General features: G+C 41.4%; 1 protein-coding gene across 1 annotated transcript in view; it reads left to right on the top strand.

Annotated features, from left to right (window-relative positions):
* lama2 (laminin, alpha 2) overlaps nucleotides 1-13647 on the top strand; it is a 253651-nt gene extending 240004 nt beyond the window's left edge. The window contains exons 58-65 of the mRNA XM_036582814.1: nucleotides 1964-2150; nucleotides 7343-7455; nucleotides 8986-9175; nucleotides 9416-9574; nucleotides 9690-9837; nucleotides 10971-11101; nucleotides 11809-12031; nucleotides 13346-13647. Of these exons, the coding sequence (XP_036438707.1) occupies nucleotides 1964-2150; nucleotides 7343-7455; nucleotides 8986-9175; nucleotides 9416-9574; nucleotides 9690-9837; nucleotides 10971-11101; nucleotides 11809-12031; nucleotides 13346-13500 (1306 nt within the window). The 3' untranslated portion in view covers nucleotides 13501-13647. The remainder of the gene's footprint in view (nucleotides 1-1963; nucleotides 2151-7342; nucleotides 7456-8985; nucleotides 9176-9415; nucleotides 9575-9689; nucleotides 9838-10970; nucleotides 11102-11808; nucleotides 12032-13345) is intronic.
* The last annotated feature ends 3796 nt before the right edge of the window (nucleotides 13648-17443 follow it).

Genomic DNA, 17443 nt, shown 5'->3' with positions numbered 1-17443 from the left:
GTCGCGTTGCGCCGCAGCTCACTCACCCACACCCGGTTTGTGCGACAGCAGTCAAAAGTTTGGAAACACCCACTTACGGAAGGGTTTTCGGTAACATTTTACTTGAATCCTGCTACAACACGTCGACATAGCCATGCTATAACCATTACCATTGCTTTGAACTGTTGCGGCATACACTAGGCCCAGTCCCATTTCTAATTCTTACCTCTACCCCATGTTTTTGAGTGTTTCCTTGCCTCTAGGAACTGAGTTACAGGGTAGTGGTTGAAATCTTCCCTCTGAAATGGGACCCTTTAATAAAAAGAGCATTACTTCATTAACAGCTACCAGCGCTGCTCTGTAGGCGACCCTGCCAGTCTGCAGTGACAGCAGAGGAGGGTAAAGTTCAGCTCCTCACTGCTGGGCTTTAGTTACATTTAGGGCATCATATGCCTTCAAAGAGGGGGGGGCAATTATTTATTATCACCCACCCCTAATTCTTCAGTGATATGAAGCTGAAGTCAGATATTCACCAGCTTTCTTGTTCAAATCTTCCCGTTCCACCTTAAATGGAGCAGGAGCTCGGATCCCTGAGGCCCCAGAATGTAACTGCTGGACCATTTAAGGTGGAACGGGAAGTTTAGCGAGCTGCTGAGACATCAGCACTACTAGTGAATTTTTGTGCTTGTTATAAAGAAAAGGACCATAATACATTGAAACAACACTAAACTAAGATAATATATAATATAGTGATTATTAAAATTTTTAATGGAGAAAATTCTCACATTTGTGGGTTTCTTTGGTCTCTTGTTCTCCATCTTGCCGGTTTTCTTTCTTTCTCATATCACTCTGTTTGGAGTCTCTGAAAAACCTCCATTTGGAGGGTCATGTAGGCCTAATACTTCACCCCACCCCTCTATCTCAATGAGAATCGGGACACCCTACCCCTAGACGTGAACGCACAAAACAGAGGGGTAAAGGCTCAGTGGTAAGAGCGAGGAGTGAAATGGGACTGGGCCTTAATGTGCAAAAGTATGTGGCCACTCCTAATCATTGAGTTCAGCTGTTTTAGCCACTCCCATTTCTAACAGGTGTGTAAAATCAAACACATGAAGTCTCCATAGACCAACACTGGCAGTAGAGGGTCAAACTGAAGAGCTCAGATACTTTAAAGATGGCACTGTCATACGATGCCACCTTGGCCACAAGTCAGTCCATTCAATTTTTGCCCTGCTAGATCTGCCCCAGCCGACTCTAAGTGCTATTATTATTGAGTTTCAAATCGAGCTATCCTCTATAGTATCACTCGCTACAGAGCTCCAAACAGCCTCTGGAAGCAACATCAGCATAAGAACTGTATGTCAGAAGCTTCATGACGTGAGTTTCCATGGCCGAGCAGCTGTGCACAAGCCTAATATCACTATGTGCAATGCCAAGTGTCGGCTGGAGGGGTGTAAAGCACGCCGACAGTGGACTCTGGAGCAGTGGAAACTTCCTTTCTTTACGGTGGTGGTGATGGGAACCAGGGGTTTTAGATCAAAACCTTTTAAAACTATCATAAAACAGTGTCTCAGACACAAGGCAGCGTATTCATAACCACTTCATGTAATTGTAGTAACTTTCTGTGAGGGAGCTTTTAGAGGTGGACGTCTGGTTCCTATCACCACCACTGTGAACAGTTCTGACTCGATAAGTTTCTCTATAAAAGAGCGTTTCACACCAAACCACTCTGAACGGCTCTGTTTACATCTCAACCAGTTTAATTATATAGAAGTTTTGAAAAATTTGTGGAATTCCCCTTCAAGGTGATGACCAAGGGTTCAGTCTACAGCAGTTTAGCCCCACCCATTCAGCCTACAGCAGTTTAGCCCCGCCCATTCAGCCTACAGCAGTTTAGCCCCACCCATTCAGCTACAGCAAAAAAAAATGGATTCAGTCAGGTGTGTTCAGTCTTTTGATCTTATCATATGTGTCAATCAAACAGGCCCGTGGACTTCTCCCAGCCGGTGGCCTTCGAGAACGCTGAAATCGGACGGTGTCCCGATGTAGCCCCGCCCCCTCCACCGCCTGTGGAGGAAGAGGAGGAGGAAGAAGAGGAAGAAGAAGCGGCCCCACTCAAACCAGAAGCCACACCCACAGAGGCAGCAAAGCCACCGCCCCCACCTTCCACTGTACGTATGGACTGAGGCACTGTGGGATGTCTGTGGGGCGGCCCAGTGGGTCTGAACCGGGGAGAGAGAGAGAGGGAGAGGGAGAGGGAGAGGGAGAGGGAGAGGGAGAGAGAGAGGAGAGGAGAGAGAGAGAGAGAGAGAGAGAGAGAGAGAGAGAGAGAGAAACTGCAGGGAGAGCTATAAAAATGGAGTAGTTTTCCACACCATTAGCTTCAAAGATGGGGTAAAGATAGGAGATATATAGAGAATGATAGTGGGAGAGATGGAGGGAGCAAGACAAACACAGAGAGAGAGAGAGAGATAGAGAGAGAGAGAGAGAGAGAGAGAGAGCAGGATAAAGACAGTGAGAGAGAGGCAGAATGGGAGAGAAAGGGGCAAAGAGAAAGAGAGAAGAGAAATGGTGAAATTCAGAGAGAAAAAGAGTAAAGAAGATGGAGAGAGCAAGAAAAGATATCAGAAGAGAAAAACAGGAAGAGATACAGATAAAGAGAAAGAGTGACAAGAAGAGAAGGACGAAGAGATACAGATACACTGCAAAAAATGATACAGTAGCAAAAGAGAACATCTTAAATGTAGCCACTGTATGTAACGTCTCATCCTGACTCGTCTGGATACTGTGAGATTATTCAGCTGATTTCTAGACTGTTTTCCTGGTGTTTGAGGAAATTTGAGTCTTTTGAAAGTTTTAACCGTAATTTTTTGATTCAGGCAAAATTCTCTGCATTATTTCTCAAAACAGGTAAAAAGATCCGCCAACGAATAAAGACCCTTTCACTGGAAACGTGATTTAATACTAGCAAGAATGTCTAGAAATAAGATGAATAATCATAATATTCTTACAACAATCTCATAAGAGTGACAGGAAGAGAAGAAACAGAAAAGAGAGAGAGAGAGAGAGGAGAGAGAGAGACAGAGAGAGAGAGAGGGAGACACAGAGAGAGAGAGAGAGAGAGAGGAGAGAGCTCGTCTGCTAGCCTCTCTGTAGCTTTCTCTCTGACTGATGCTTCAGCTCTGACACTGACTCTGACACTGACTCTGACTCTGACCTACTCTAACTGACTCTGACTCCGACTCTGACTGAGTGACTCTGACCTGACACAGACACTGACTCTGACTCTTACCTACTCTGACTGACTCTGACTGACTGACCTGACACTGACTCTGACTGACTCTGACTTTGATCCACTCTGACCGACTGACTCTGACACTGACTGACTCTGCCACTGACACTGACTGACTGACTCTGACCTACTCTGACTGACTCTGACTCCAACTCTGACTGAGTGACTCTGACCTGACACGGACACTGACTCTGATTCTTACCTACTCTGACTGACTCTGACTGACTGACTCTGACTGACTCTGACCTTGATCTACTCTGACTGACTGACTCTGACTCTGACTGACTCTGACTTCTGACACTGACTCTGACTGACTCTGACTCTGACCTACTCTGACTCTGACACTGACTCTGACTCTGACCTACTCTGACTCTGACTCTGACTGACTCTGACTGATTGACCCTGACTCTGACTGACTCTGACTGACTGACTCTGATTGAATCTGACACTGACATTGACTCTGACAGTGTCGTGACTCTGACAGTGTCAGTGCCAGTGACTCTGACTTTGACCTACTCTGACTGACTGACTCTGATTGACTCTGACACTGACATTGACTCTGACAGTGTCAGTGACTTTGACTCTGACAGTGTCAGTGCCAGTGACTCTGACTTTGACCTACTCTGACTGACTGACTCTGACTGACTGACTCTGACTCTGACTACTTTGACTAACTCTGACTGTCTCTGACACTGACACTGACTTTGACTCTGACTGATTCTGACTGACTCTTACTGACTCTTACTCGACTCTTACTCTTACTCTGACTCTGACTGACTCTTACTCTGACTCTTACTGACTCTTACTCTGACTCTTACTGACTCTTACTCTTACTCTGACTCTGACTGACTCTGACTCTGACAGCTCTGCTGCTGATGGTGTCTGGTTTGTTTCCAGTTCAGCTCTGCTGTTTTCACTCACTGTTACTCTCAGTCGTGCGTAACACTCAAGCTCATCAGGTAGTTTATGGATTTATGAGTGTTAATCATTCATAAAGCGTCACTCCAGGACAGGCAGGTGATGAGGATCACTGTCATAGTGACACTGAGGTCTCATCAGTCCTTCTGGATCGTTCTGTGGCTTTATGACCTGTGCTAATTCTGTGTTACGACACGCAGCGTAAATTCTCACCATCATTTCAAAACATCATAACTCCATTTTTACTGTTTCATTACAAAACTCCAGCTTTCGGCTCCTAAAGTGAACATTGTGGACACACAGGGTTTCGATGCATTGTAAAACGAGCCCGTATAAGAATGAGTCATATATCAGCTTTATTACTATATATAATAACTTTTTGTACTGCTATATTAAACTGATCTATAGTAATGTGCAAAACTCATAGACCACTTTCATTTATTGATTTCCAGTCAGAAATGGCCATCAGTACGAGTTATTCATTTTTCAGCTGTTTCTGAGCGGATTAGATGTAAAACAACTGAAGATTCAAAAACTGATTTAAAGCTACAGAGAAAATGTGTCTCCTAACAACCACCTGGAAGAGCTGGTCGACCCCAAAACTGCCCCCATCAGATAAACAGCACTTAAAGCTCTCATCTCTGAGAGAGAGGAGAAAATCAAGCTGCTTCAGATCTGAAAACATCCACAGGTGTTTCTGTCCATCCTTCCACTGTGAGAAGACGACTCAGCGCTGTGGGTCTGAAAGGATGTGTAGCTGATCAAGAAGAACCTCACTGAGAAAAGGAGACGGACACATCAAAGAAAGAAGCTGAACAATGGACTGACCACCCCAGAGTCCAGACCTCAACATCACTGAATGTGTTTGATTAGTTCAGAAAATGATCAACCAGCTTCTAAGACTGAACTTTGGAGGTGTGTCTGCAGATTCTTTGAGGAACTGAAAGTGAGTCTCCTGGACAGAATGGAAGCTGGAATAAAGGTGAGAGAGACTCACTGACCACTTGAGTTGAGCGTCATTTTCAGTTAAATGTGTGTTTTCTGCTCTTTTTCTGTGCAGAAAAACTTGAATAACATGGATTTAACAGCCTTTTTGACTGGAAATGAAACAAATGAATTCTTTCTATGTGCTCTATGTGAGTTATGGGTGAGTCTTATGCTGTGGTTATAACTGACCGAGGGCAGCTGTGCGCTGCTGCATGATGCTTCATTACCTTTCACCCTTCTGCTTTCGCTCTGCTGCTCTTTAGGCCACGCCCCCTGCTGAGGTCATCATTCCTGAGCCGCCTGTCCATGTTGATGAAACAGCGGTACTGCTTTACGCACACACACACACACACACACACACACACACACACACACACACACAGACACAGACACACACACACACAGTTACACACACACACACACACACACACACACACACACACAGACACACACACACACACAAACAAATACACACACACACTCACACACACAGACACTCACACACACACACACACACAGTTACACACACACACACACACACACACACACACACACACAGTTACACACACACACACACACACACACACACACACACACAGTTACACACACACACACACACACAGACACCACACACACACACACACACACACAGTTACACACACACACTCACACACACAGTTACACACACACACAGTTACACACACACACAGTTACACACACGCACATACACACACACACAGTTACACACACACTCACACAGATACACACACAGAGACTCTCACAGGGACACATACAGTCATAAGCAAAAGTTTGCGCACCCCCGTTTGGATAGATAGATATATAGACAGACAGACAAACAGACAGATAGATAGATAGACAGAAAGACAGGTAGATAGACAGACAGAGAGACAGATAGACAGATAGATAGACACACAGGTACAAATAGGTACAAATGAAACATACAGTATGTTCTGTGCAAAAGTTATGGCACATTTTATGTTATTTTTTATTTTATTTTATTTTGTTATTAAATTATTTTATTCAGAATGTTTTACTACAAAAATCAACAGAACATGTCATTTGACTGGGTCCAAACTTTTGCATGCTGTTTCAAAGTGCTAACGTATACTTGCTCACCTGCGCATACGTAAATACAGACACACACCTGTAGACACTCCAGTGCTGCGCTTTGTAGCATTTACCCTGCTCCAGCAGACGGAGTACGATGCAGCTTCATGCGCCTTCATGAGCTGATCAGAGGAGTTACAGAAGAACAAACAGAGCCTGTAAAGAACAGCACTGTTTTTATGGGTGTGCACTGATAGAGAATGTGTAATGCAGTGCCATAAGGTGTACTATGGCACCATCTAGTGGCAGGTTTTAAAACAGCATCAATTGCAATATTGTTCTGTTGTACTTTGCCATGTGAATAAATCAGAAATGGACAATACAGATATGAAGGCAGATGATTTATTACCTCTTTAGGATACAATTCTTTACATGTTTGGGTTAAAATAAGAAATGATTAAAAACTTTTTTTCAGTGCACGCTCAAAGAACCCTTTGTATGGTTAAAAGTTTCCTCAGATTGATGGAGAAGGTGTTATATATGGTTATATATAGCACCAAAAAAGGTTCTTCTATTGTTAACAACCTTGACATAGTAACAATAGAAGAACCCCTTATGTTGCTATAAAGAACCCTTTTTAATCCAGCTACAGCACATTCTCCGTCAATCTGAAGAACGCTTTCATGATGCAGAGAACCCTTTAATCATGCAAAGGGTCCTTTGAGTGTTCATGGTTCTATATAGAACCATTTTCTTTACTAAAGAATAATATATATAATAGCGAGACTGAGAAACACTGACCTAATATAAATAATAGCCTGATATCGTAACTAAACGTAGTGCAGAAACAATGACCTCAGTCACATGGGTCAATCTCCAGACCTAGAGGCCACAGTGACCCACAGTTTGGTGTTTTAACTCACTTGACTTGACTCAGCAGCTCATAAGCCCTTCACAAGTTAATTTCAGGGGAACATTAAACAGTGTATTCTACTAGAGGGGCCTCCAGAACTGGGATCTTAAAAAGGTCATCTTGTCTGGTCTTGCTGGACTAAATGACCAGCCTTTGACTGACATCCTCTTTATTAAATCCTGCAGGTCTCCTGTGCAGCAGAGAAGGAGCCTGTTGTCCTGGAGTTAGCAAAACAGTTCGGCCTGTCCAGAAACAGTCACATGGCTTTCGAGTTCGACGACAGGAAAGTCAAGAACAGGTGAGCAGGAGGTCATTCAGTCAACGTCCTCTTCGTACCACTAACTGGCCACTTTAATAGAAACAACTACCTTGTACTTCCATTCATTGGCCACTTTATTAGAAACACCCATCTTGTGCTTCCACTAACTGGCCACTTTATTAGAAACATCTACCTTGTACTTCCACTCACTGGCCACTTTATTAGAAACACCTACCTTGTACTTCGACTAACTGGCCATTTTATTAGAAACATCTACCTGTTTTTTTTTACCTGAGTTCAACCAGGTTGAATGAATAACCGACTCTAAATGTAGGTATTGTAATATAAACTGAGTCTGTTCTACAGTTTCTCATTAGACTGAATGAATAACTGACTCTAAATGTAGGTATTGTGATATAAACTGAGTCTGATCTACAGTTTCTCATTAGGCTGAATGAATAACCGACTCTAAATGTAGGTATTGTGATATAAACTGAGTCTGTTCTACAGTTTCTCATTAGGCTGAATGAATAACCGACTCTAAATGTAGGTATTGTGATATAAACCGAGTCTGTTCTACAGTTTCTCATTAGGCTGAATGAATAACCGACTCTAAATGTAGGTATTGTGATATAAACTGAGTCTGTTCTACAGTTTCTCATTAGGCTGAATGAATAACCGACTCTAAATGTAGGTATTGTGATATAAACCGAGTCTGTTCTATAGTTTCTCATTAGTCTGAATGAATAACTGACTCTAAATGTAGGTATTGTGATATAAACCGAGTCTGTTCTACAGTTTCTCATTAGGCTGAATGAATAACCGACTCTAAATGTGGGTATTGTGATATAAACCGAGTCTGTTCTACAGTTTCTCATTATGCTGAATGAATAACCGACTCTAAATGTAGGCATTGTGATATAAACCGAGTCTGTTCTACAGTTTCTCATTATGCTGAATGAATAACCGACTCTAAATGTAGGCATTGTGATATAAACTGAGTCTGTTCTACAGTTTCTCATTAGGCTGAATGAATAACTGACTCTAAATGTAGGTATTGTGATATAAACCGAGTCTGTTCTACAGTTTCTCATTAGGCTGAATGAATAACCGACTCTAAATGTAGGTATTGTGATATAAACCGAGTCTGTTCTACAGTTTCTCATTAGGCTGAATGAATAACTGACTCTAAATGTAGGCATTGTGATATAAACTGAGTCTGTTCTACAGTTTCTCATTAGGCTGAATGAATAACTGACTCTAAATGTAGGTATTGTGATATAAACTGAGTCTGTTCTACAGTTTCTCATTAGGCTGAATGAATAACTGACTCTAAATGTAGGTATTGTGATATAAACTGAGTCTGTTCTACAGTTTCTCATTAGGCTGAATGAATAACCGACTCTAAATGTAGGTATTGTGATATACACTGAGGTGTGCTCTACCTTGTTCAGTCTAGCAACAGTAGCTACTAAAGAATGCCTGTGTGGGCGGAGCCTGTATAGATCGCTAGAAGGATGACGTGAGGAAATAACTCGCTGCTTCTTTCTGTGTGTGTTTTTCTCTCAGTCTGGCCATTGAGTTTGAGCTGCGGACTGAGGCGGACTCTGGGCTGGTGTTCTACATGGCCAGGATAAACCACGCTGATTTCGCCACCGTCCAGGTGAAGGAGGGCATGGCCCACCTGAGCTACGACCTGGGCAGCGGAAACACATCTGTCAGCGTCCCCCGAATCATCAACGACGGACACTGGCACAAGGTAGACACCTCGACTAGCAGAGATTATTCTATACATGTTTAATTTAATAAATTATTACCAGCTTTAATCATTAGCTCAGCCTATTACACACTTATTAAAGGCTTATTATTAAAGTCGTACTATTCAGCAACTACAGGGACTTCAGTGCAAACTGGCTGAGCTATTCTTAGGTTATAGTGGTGTGTAATAAGACTTTGGGCCTCCTCTCAGCGTGTTGAGACCACTTTGCTCTGTGTGCAGATCCGAGTGCGGAGGGACAAGCAGAGAGGAATCCTGACTGTAGATAATCGATATTCCAAACACACAGTCAGCCCGAAGAAGGCTGATATACTGGATGTGGTCGGGATGCTGTATGTGGGAGGACTTCCGCTGAACTACACAACCAAACGCATTGGACCGGTACCGAACACACACAGCATTACTACACACACACACACACACACACGCGCACACACAGTGACCCATGGTACTTAACACAGTACAATGTTAGATAAAATGTAACATTACATTTTAGGTGGTCTACAGCATCAATGGCTGCATCAGAAACTTCCGGATGCTGAATGTGGACATGGAGAATCCCACCTCCAGCTATAGGGTGGGCTCCTGCTTCGCTAACCCGCAGCCTGGGACTTACTTTGATGGCACTGGATACGCTAAAGCAGGTGGGGATTTGGCTGTGACATGACTTTCAGGGGTTATGTGACTTCATAACAGAGCTTCGAGGAGTTACATAACTTTATAACAGAGCTTTCAGGAGTTACGTGACTTCATAACTGATTTTTGGAGTTACCTGACTTTATAACTGAGCTTCATAACAGATTTCAGGAGTTACATGAGTTTATAACAGAGCTTTCAGGAATTACTTGAGTTTATAACAGCTTCCAGGTGTTACGTGACTTCATAACAGAGCTTCCAGGTGTTACGTGACTTTATAACAGAGCTTTCAGGAGTTACGTGACTTTATAACAGAGCTTTCAGATGTTACGTGACTTTATAACAGAGCTTTCAGGAGTTACGTGACTTTATAATAGAGCTTTCAGATGTTACGTGACTTTATAACAGAGCTTTCAGGAGTTACGTGACTTTATAACAGAGCTTTCAGGAGTTACGTGACTTTATAACAGATTTCAGTAGTGATGTGACTTCATAACAGAGATTTCAGGAGTTACATGACTTTATAACAGAGCTTTCAGGAGTTACATGACTTTATAACAGATTTCAGTTGTGATGTGACTTCATAACAGAGCTTTCAGGAGTTACATGACTTTATAACAGATTTCAGTTGTGATGTGACTTCATAACAGAGCTTTCAGGAGTTACATGACTTTATAACAGATTTCAGTTGTGATGTGACTTCATAACAGAGATTTCAGGAGTTACATGACTTCATAACAGAGCTTTCAGGAGTTACATGACTTTATAACAGATTTCAGTTGTGATGTGACTTCATAACAGAGATTTCAGGAGTTACATGACTTTATAACAGATTTCAGTTGTGATGTGACTTCATAACAGAGATTTCAGGAGTCACATGAGTTCATAACAGATATTTCAGGTGTTACATGACTTTATAACAGCTTTAAGATGTTGAATGAAATTGAACTCTTTGATAGTTGGCAGTCATTCAGCCGGGAGCACAAAGGTTGAGTGCCCAGCTGAGGTCAGCAGAGAGCTACAATGTACAATATACTTTACTGTAACTTATAGTGTGTATTTTTGTGTGTTTATGTATTCGTACGTGTTTGTTTATGTGTGTTTGTGTATGTTTAATTTGTATGTGTGAATATTTTTACAGTGTCCACATACCGCGTGGGTAACGACGTGTCTGTGGACGTGGAGTTCCGCACCAGCACCAGCAGCGGAGTCCTACTGGGCATCAGCAGCCAGAAGATGGACGGGCTGGGAATAGAACTGGTGAATGGAAAGGTGAGAGAGAGAGAGAGAGAGTGAGAGAGAGAGTTAGGGTGAGAAAGAAAAGAGAGAAAGAGAAAGAAACAGAAAGACAGAAAGTAAGAAAGAGGCAATGGAGAGAGAGAGAGAGAGAGAGAGAGAGAATACAAGTTAAATGGTGAGAGAGAAGAGAGGAATAAGCAAAAAGATAGAAAGGAAGGAGAAGTGAAAGGTTGATAGAGAGAGAGAGAAGACACAAAGGGGGTAAAGATGGAGAGAGAGAAAGAAAGAAAAAAAAGAGAGAGAGAGAACAGGACAGACAGAAAAGAGAGAGAGAGTTAGAGTGAGAGAGAAAAGAGAGAAAGAAAAAGAAACAGAAAGCAGGAAAGAGGCAATGAAGAAGACAGAGAGCAAGAGAGGCAGACAAAGGGAGAGAGAGAGAAGGCAAGTTAAATGGTGAGAGAGAAGAGAGAGAGAAAGGGAAAGAAGTCAAAAGATAAAAAGGAAGGAGAAGTGAAAGGATGAGAGAGAAGAAGCAAAGGGGAAAGATGGAGAGAGAGAGAAAAAAAAGAAAAAAGCACGAGAGAGAAAGAGAAAAAGGAAGGAGAGCGAGAGAGAGAGAGAGCGAGAGAAAGAGAGAGAGTGATAAAAGGGTAAAGAAGGTGAGAGTTGAATTTCAGAATAAAAGTCCTGAAAGCATGAAGTTGTATCAGGTGTGAATCCTGAACTGCGTCTGTGTTCAGCTCATGTTCCACGCTGATAACGGGGTGGGCCGGGTCACCGCTGTGTACGAGCCTGCGCAGGGGGCGGGGCTCTGTGACGGTCAGTGGCATTCTGTCTCCGCCCACAAGCTGAAACACCGCCTGGAGCTGATTGTAGACGGCGTTAAATCTGAGGCGGCGAGTCCGGACCCCCGCTCCGCGTCCGCCGACACCAATGACCCCGTCTACGTTGGGGGATACCCGGGTACGTTTCTTCAGATTTGTGCTCAAAGAACCTCTTTAACTCTGTGTGAATTCTGTCCATACACTATGGTTCTTCAAGGGTTCTTTAGTAAAGAAAATGGTTCTACATAGAACCACAAACACTCAAAGAACTCTTTGCATAATTGAAGAGTTCTTTCCATGGTGAAATTGTTCCTCAGACTGATGGAGAATGTGATGTGTTTCATTCTGCATAGCACCAAAAAGGGCTCTGCTATTGTTACAAGCTCAACATCGTAACAATAGGAGAACCCTTTTGGATGCTGTATAGAACCCTTTTCAGAATGGTTCTATATAGAACCATCTATAGCACATTCTCCATTAATCTAAAGAACAATTTCACCATGCAAAGAACGCTTTATTAATGCAAAGGGTTATTTGAGTATTCATGGTTTTATAGAGAACCATTTTCTTTACCGAAGAACCCTTAAAGAACCCTCTTTTTAAAGAGTTCACTTTAATCCATGTTTATAGATAAGTGTGTCATACAACTAAAGAAAAAAAAATCTTCAAGGGTTCTTTAGTAAAGAAAACAGTTATGTATAGAACCATGAACACTCAAAGAAACCTTTGCATGTTTAAAGGGTTCTTTGCATCATGAAATGATTCTTCAGATTGATGGAGAATGTGTTGTAGATGGTTCTATATAGAACCTTTTTGAAGAGTTTGTCTATTGTTACAGACTTCACATTGTAACAATAGAAGAATCCTTTTTGGTGCTATATAGGACCATTTTCAAAAAGGTTCTATATAGAACCGTCTACAGCACGTTCTTAGTAACTCTTTCATAATGCAAAGAACCATTTAATCATCCAAAAGGTTATTTGAATGTTCATGGTTCTAAATAGCACCAACAAGGCCTCTGCTATTGTTACAAGCTTAACATTGTAACAATAGAACAAACCTTTTGGATGTTATATAGCTTTTAAGAAAGGTTCTAGGTAGAACCATCTACAGCACATTCCCTATCAGTCTGAAGAACCATTTCACCATGCAAAGAACTCCTTAGTCATGCAAAGGTTCTTTTGAGTGTTCATGGTTCTATATAGAAGCATTTTTTTAACATATTGGAGAAAATAAACAAAATCATGCTCTAAAAATTGCAGGATAATTCCATATTTGTGTTCTCTGTAGATGATTTTCACCTTTTTCACTAAAATATTCACTTAAAAAATCAACAATACATGTCATTTGAGCAGGGCGCCCAAACTTTTGCATACGACTGTATGTGTTCTTTAATAAAAGTCAGAAAAGAGAACCTCTCTGATTGTGTACTCGTGCGTTTTGTGCCTTCCAGAGGGTCTGAAGCAGTTTGGTCTGACCATCAGCACTCCGTTCAAAGGCTGTATGAGGAACCTGAAGCTGACCAAAGCAGGGAAGGTTCTGGAAGTTCAGCTGAACAAAGCGCTGGAGATCAAAGGAGTGCAGCCCCTCACCTGTCCCGGAGCTTAAAAGCCTCCAACTTGTCCCACGGTTTCAAGCTGATCACTTGACCCTGAATCAAAGAAGAAAGAATCAAATGAATAGAGCAACGTTCTCCAACCCTGGTCCTGCAGAGCTGCCTTCCCACAGAGCCTAGTTCCAACACAGTTAGCCACACCTGCTCCAGCTAATCAACCCTTATCCCAAGTCTCTGATTGGCTGAATCAGATGTATTAAGCCTTAGATACACTACACGACTAACAGATCATAGACTGGGTGTCTCACACCATCACACTGGTTTCTGCTGATATTTTGGGCGACTGAAATATTGGGATCACACGCTAAATGATTAGAGATCACACAGTACTCAGCTTTCCAGATGTTGCTGACCTCTTGCGTTCTCCTGTTACTAGGAGACGCAAATAAACAAACATGACGTTACTGCTGCTGTTTTCTCTGCCGTTTGTGCCGACACAGTAAAGAAGCAGCAGGGCAACATGTTTAAGTGGATCGTGGATTTAAAAACGTGATCAGTTTGGTATTTTTAGAGTTTTAAATGAACATAAACTTGATTGTTTCTTAAACTCGGCTCATTAAAAAGCTTCGCTCCACACGTGAGAGACTTTCCACCATTTTTCTTTGTTTACTTGCTGTATTTTCCTGTTTCTCACTCTCAGTTTCCATTGGCTGTTGCAGGAGTCCATTCAGACTGAGTCGTTGACCAGTTTACACTAGATTTCGCTCAGATAAACTCCGCTTGGTCTAAAATGTGACCGGGAGGCCAAATATCTGAGTCTGCGCCCCTCAAACACGACTCAACTCTCTCTTCAACTGTCGACTCCGACTGACCCAAAAATCTGACTCAGCCAGACTGAGAATCGGGGCTAAAATCGGGGTAAAAGTCGTGTAGAGTTAAGTAAGGGGCGGGGCAGCTTATTGGATGCAGGTTGGAACTAAACTCAGGAAGGCAGCTCTCCTGGACTAAGGTTGGAGACCATTGGCCTACAGATCTACCAAAGTTTTATTTTTGCACTAAACAAATCAGCCAAAGCAGTGTAGAGTTTTTCACCTGAAGGAGTGAATCATCCACAGTGACTCAGTGAAGAATCAGCAGAACTGGAACCAAAGAACCAGCCAAAATGAGTCGTCTGGAGAAGGAGGTCACAGCGGATATCAGTAAAGAGCACTTTTTCTCAAAGAATCCAGCCGAAACCAAATCAAACAGACCACCAAAGTGACCACATTGACCTCGATCACCATGGCAAACAAACATAGTCTGGGTTTCCTCCTCTGCTGGTACAGCAGGCTGACCAGCTGAAGAAGTTAACCAGAGAACTTGTAGTGAGGAGAATTGCCACTCTGTAATGGGTTTCTCAAACGCTAGAGGGCGCTCCCGAGCGAGTCCAAAACGAATGGGTTAAGATGGAACATTTAAGCAAAGTCATAGTTTATAGATGCCAAAATGTTTTTAATTTAAAAGAATACATTCATTTCCTGAACACAGAACAGCATAAAACATTTTAACAGTTATATTTTTAAGAGCTTTTAAACTCGAGTTATAGGAGTTTAAAACGGCACCTCATGTATGTCCATGACATCAGTGAGCGCGAACAGCCAATGAGCTGCTCCGCTCGCCAACCAATCAGCACTCAGAAGCAGTAATGTTAGCGTCCTGCTCCCCAAACCTGTTTGCTGTAGAAAAAAGGAAACATACAGTGAGTTTTCTTGAAATACATCCTTCTACTTTCTAAAATTAAAGGAAAGTTCTGGGCGACTGATTAGAAACTATTTTAACTTTTCGTTTTTAGCCGTTGAACTCCATTTACTCCCCATTCATTGAGGACTCACTCGTGGGCGCCCTCTGGCGTTTTGCAGTCATGTTTTGGATAAAATCAGGGAAATAGGAAGAGGCCAGGCTCCCCTTAAACTGGCTCTGAATGTAAACCACATAGAGATGTGTCAAACTCAGTTCCTGGTGGGTCACAGCTCTACAGAGTTTAGCGTTTTCCCTCTTTCTCTGTTAATTCAAGTCAGGAAGGTCTTGCTAATGAGTGTTGAATCAGGTGTGTTTAACGAGGACTGGAGTCTGGCTCGTGTCTTAGCTTGAGTGTTATGTGTTGCCAAATTGAGTTTTGAAGAGACTTTTTGATACTTATGTTATGGTTATTGGTGCTGCTCTACGTTACCTGCTTCAGACTCCAGGCTCAACTGAAATTAATGCCATTTGATCAAATTCAACACAAAATGTATTTTCAAAGAGACATCATTTGTCGAGATGTGTGTCCTGTGGGTATTCATGAATCCCTCAAATAAAATCCCTGTCCATCTAAACCTTCAATAAATGGTTAACAAATCAGCTTCGTTTGTGACTCTAAAAGACAATCACTGTATCTTTGACACCATTTACACATAAATAATCAATCAGACTTACATACGCTAAGTTGCCAGTTTATTAGACACTCCTGTCTTGTATCTAAAACGTCCACCTGCTTCATTCATCACTGACGAGTTTCTGGTCACACAAGTCATGTTGACCAAATATTGTTTGGGTTTTGGACCATGTAGCGTCAGTGGCACTGATGTATCCAACCACTGTATACAGCAGTAATGAACATATAGAAAGCTGGCCCCTTAAATTACTTGATAAACATTAGGAAAGTAGGTAACACTCTACTGTAGGGTACAGTTCATAAGGCTACATGACACCCTACATAAACTTGTCTCGATAACTGATATAAGCCTACATAAGTGTTTATTACTGTTTGTTCCAATAGGCATTAGTCACAGTAAATGTCACATTTGCCAATTTTGATCAAAGTAGCCTTTATGACAGATGATGCCCATTGGAATAACCATTTGTAAACATTTATGTAAGGTTATATCAGTTGTCATGACAAGCTTATGTACAGTAGGTGTCATGTAGCCTTATGAACTGTACTGGTGTTACCAGAAAGTATGACAAACTGGCATAAGGTGGTCATAAAGTCTACACGAGGAGTTGATACTTACACTGCAAAAAATGGTATCTTGTCAAATGAAATGATCTGAAATCTAGTCAAGATATATATATATATATATATATATATATATATATATATATATGTACATATGTATATATACATATATCGACTATATTTCCCAATTTGAGTAGGTTGTGCACTGATTATAAGATCATCTAGCTTATTTCAGTAACACTTTCTACAAAGGTCACGTTTGTAAGCATCTATAAACACATTTATAACACGTTATAATGCATTCATATGGCATTATAAACATGATTATAAACATTTATAAAAATGAATTACACTTTATAGCCATGTTTTTTTTATTATACATTATGAATTGTTAATATAATGCATTATAAGTAGTGTTAATAACATGTTATACTGTCAGTGCCAAAGAAGTCAGTCCCAGCTTGGAGAGTGTAAAGTAAAGACAAATACCAAGCTAACGGTGGTGAACATTACCTTTCCCACATTGGGTAAAACACTGATGGCAGCTCTAGTTTAAACTCTGATATTTGAAGCCTGTAATGTGCTTTACTGTGTATGTTTTAGTGTTTCAGTAAATCCTTCAGTAAATACTTCAACTTGAAGCCTCACTCTGAACACTGGAGGAGGCTTTAGTACAGTACGCTTCACTTTACTTAGAGCGGACAAATACGACTTATGAGCTCTTATAATTAGTTATGATCAGTACTTATAATGCATAATAAGCATGGCTATAATGTGTAATGCATTTTTATAAATATTTATAACCATGTTTATGATGCCTTATGAATGCATTATAACATGTTATGAATGTGTTTATAGATGCTTACAAAGGTGACATTCATAGAAAGTGTTACCCTTATTTCTAGATATTATTTACTTGTTTTAGGTAATTTTATTAAGTAGAATTATCTCACTATATTGGTACATAATTTTGCTGGTTTCAAGCACGTTTCTCAAATGCAAGTGCATATTTTTCCTCC

The sequence above is a fragment of the Colossoma macropomum genome, unplaced genomic scaffold, assembly GCF_904425465.1.
Source record: "Colossoma macropomum unplaced genomic scaffold, Colossoma_macropomum, whole genome shotgun sequence".
In the NCBI taxonomy this organism is placed as follows: domain Eukaryota; kingdom Metazoa; phylum Chordata; class Actinopteri; order Characiformes; family Serrasalmidae; genus Colossoma; species Colossoma macropomum.
This window is presented reverse-complemented; position numbering and strand designations above follow the sequence as displayed.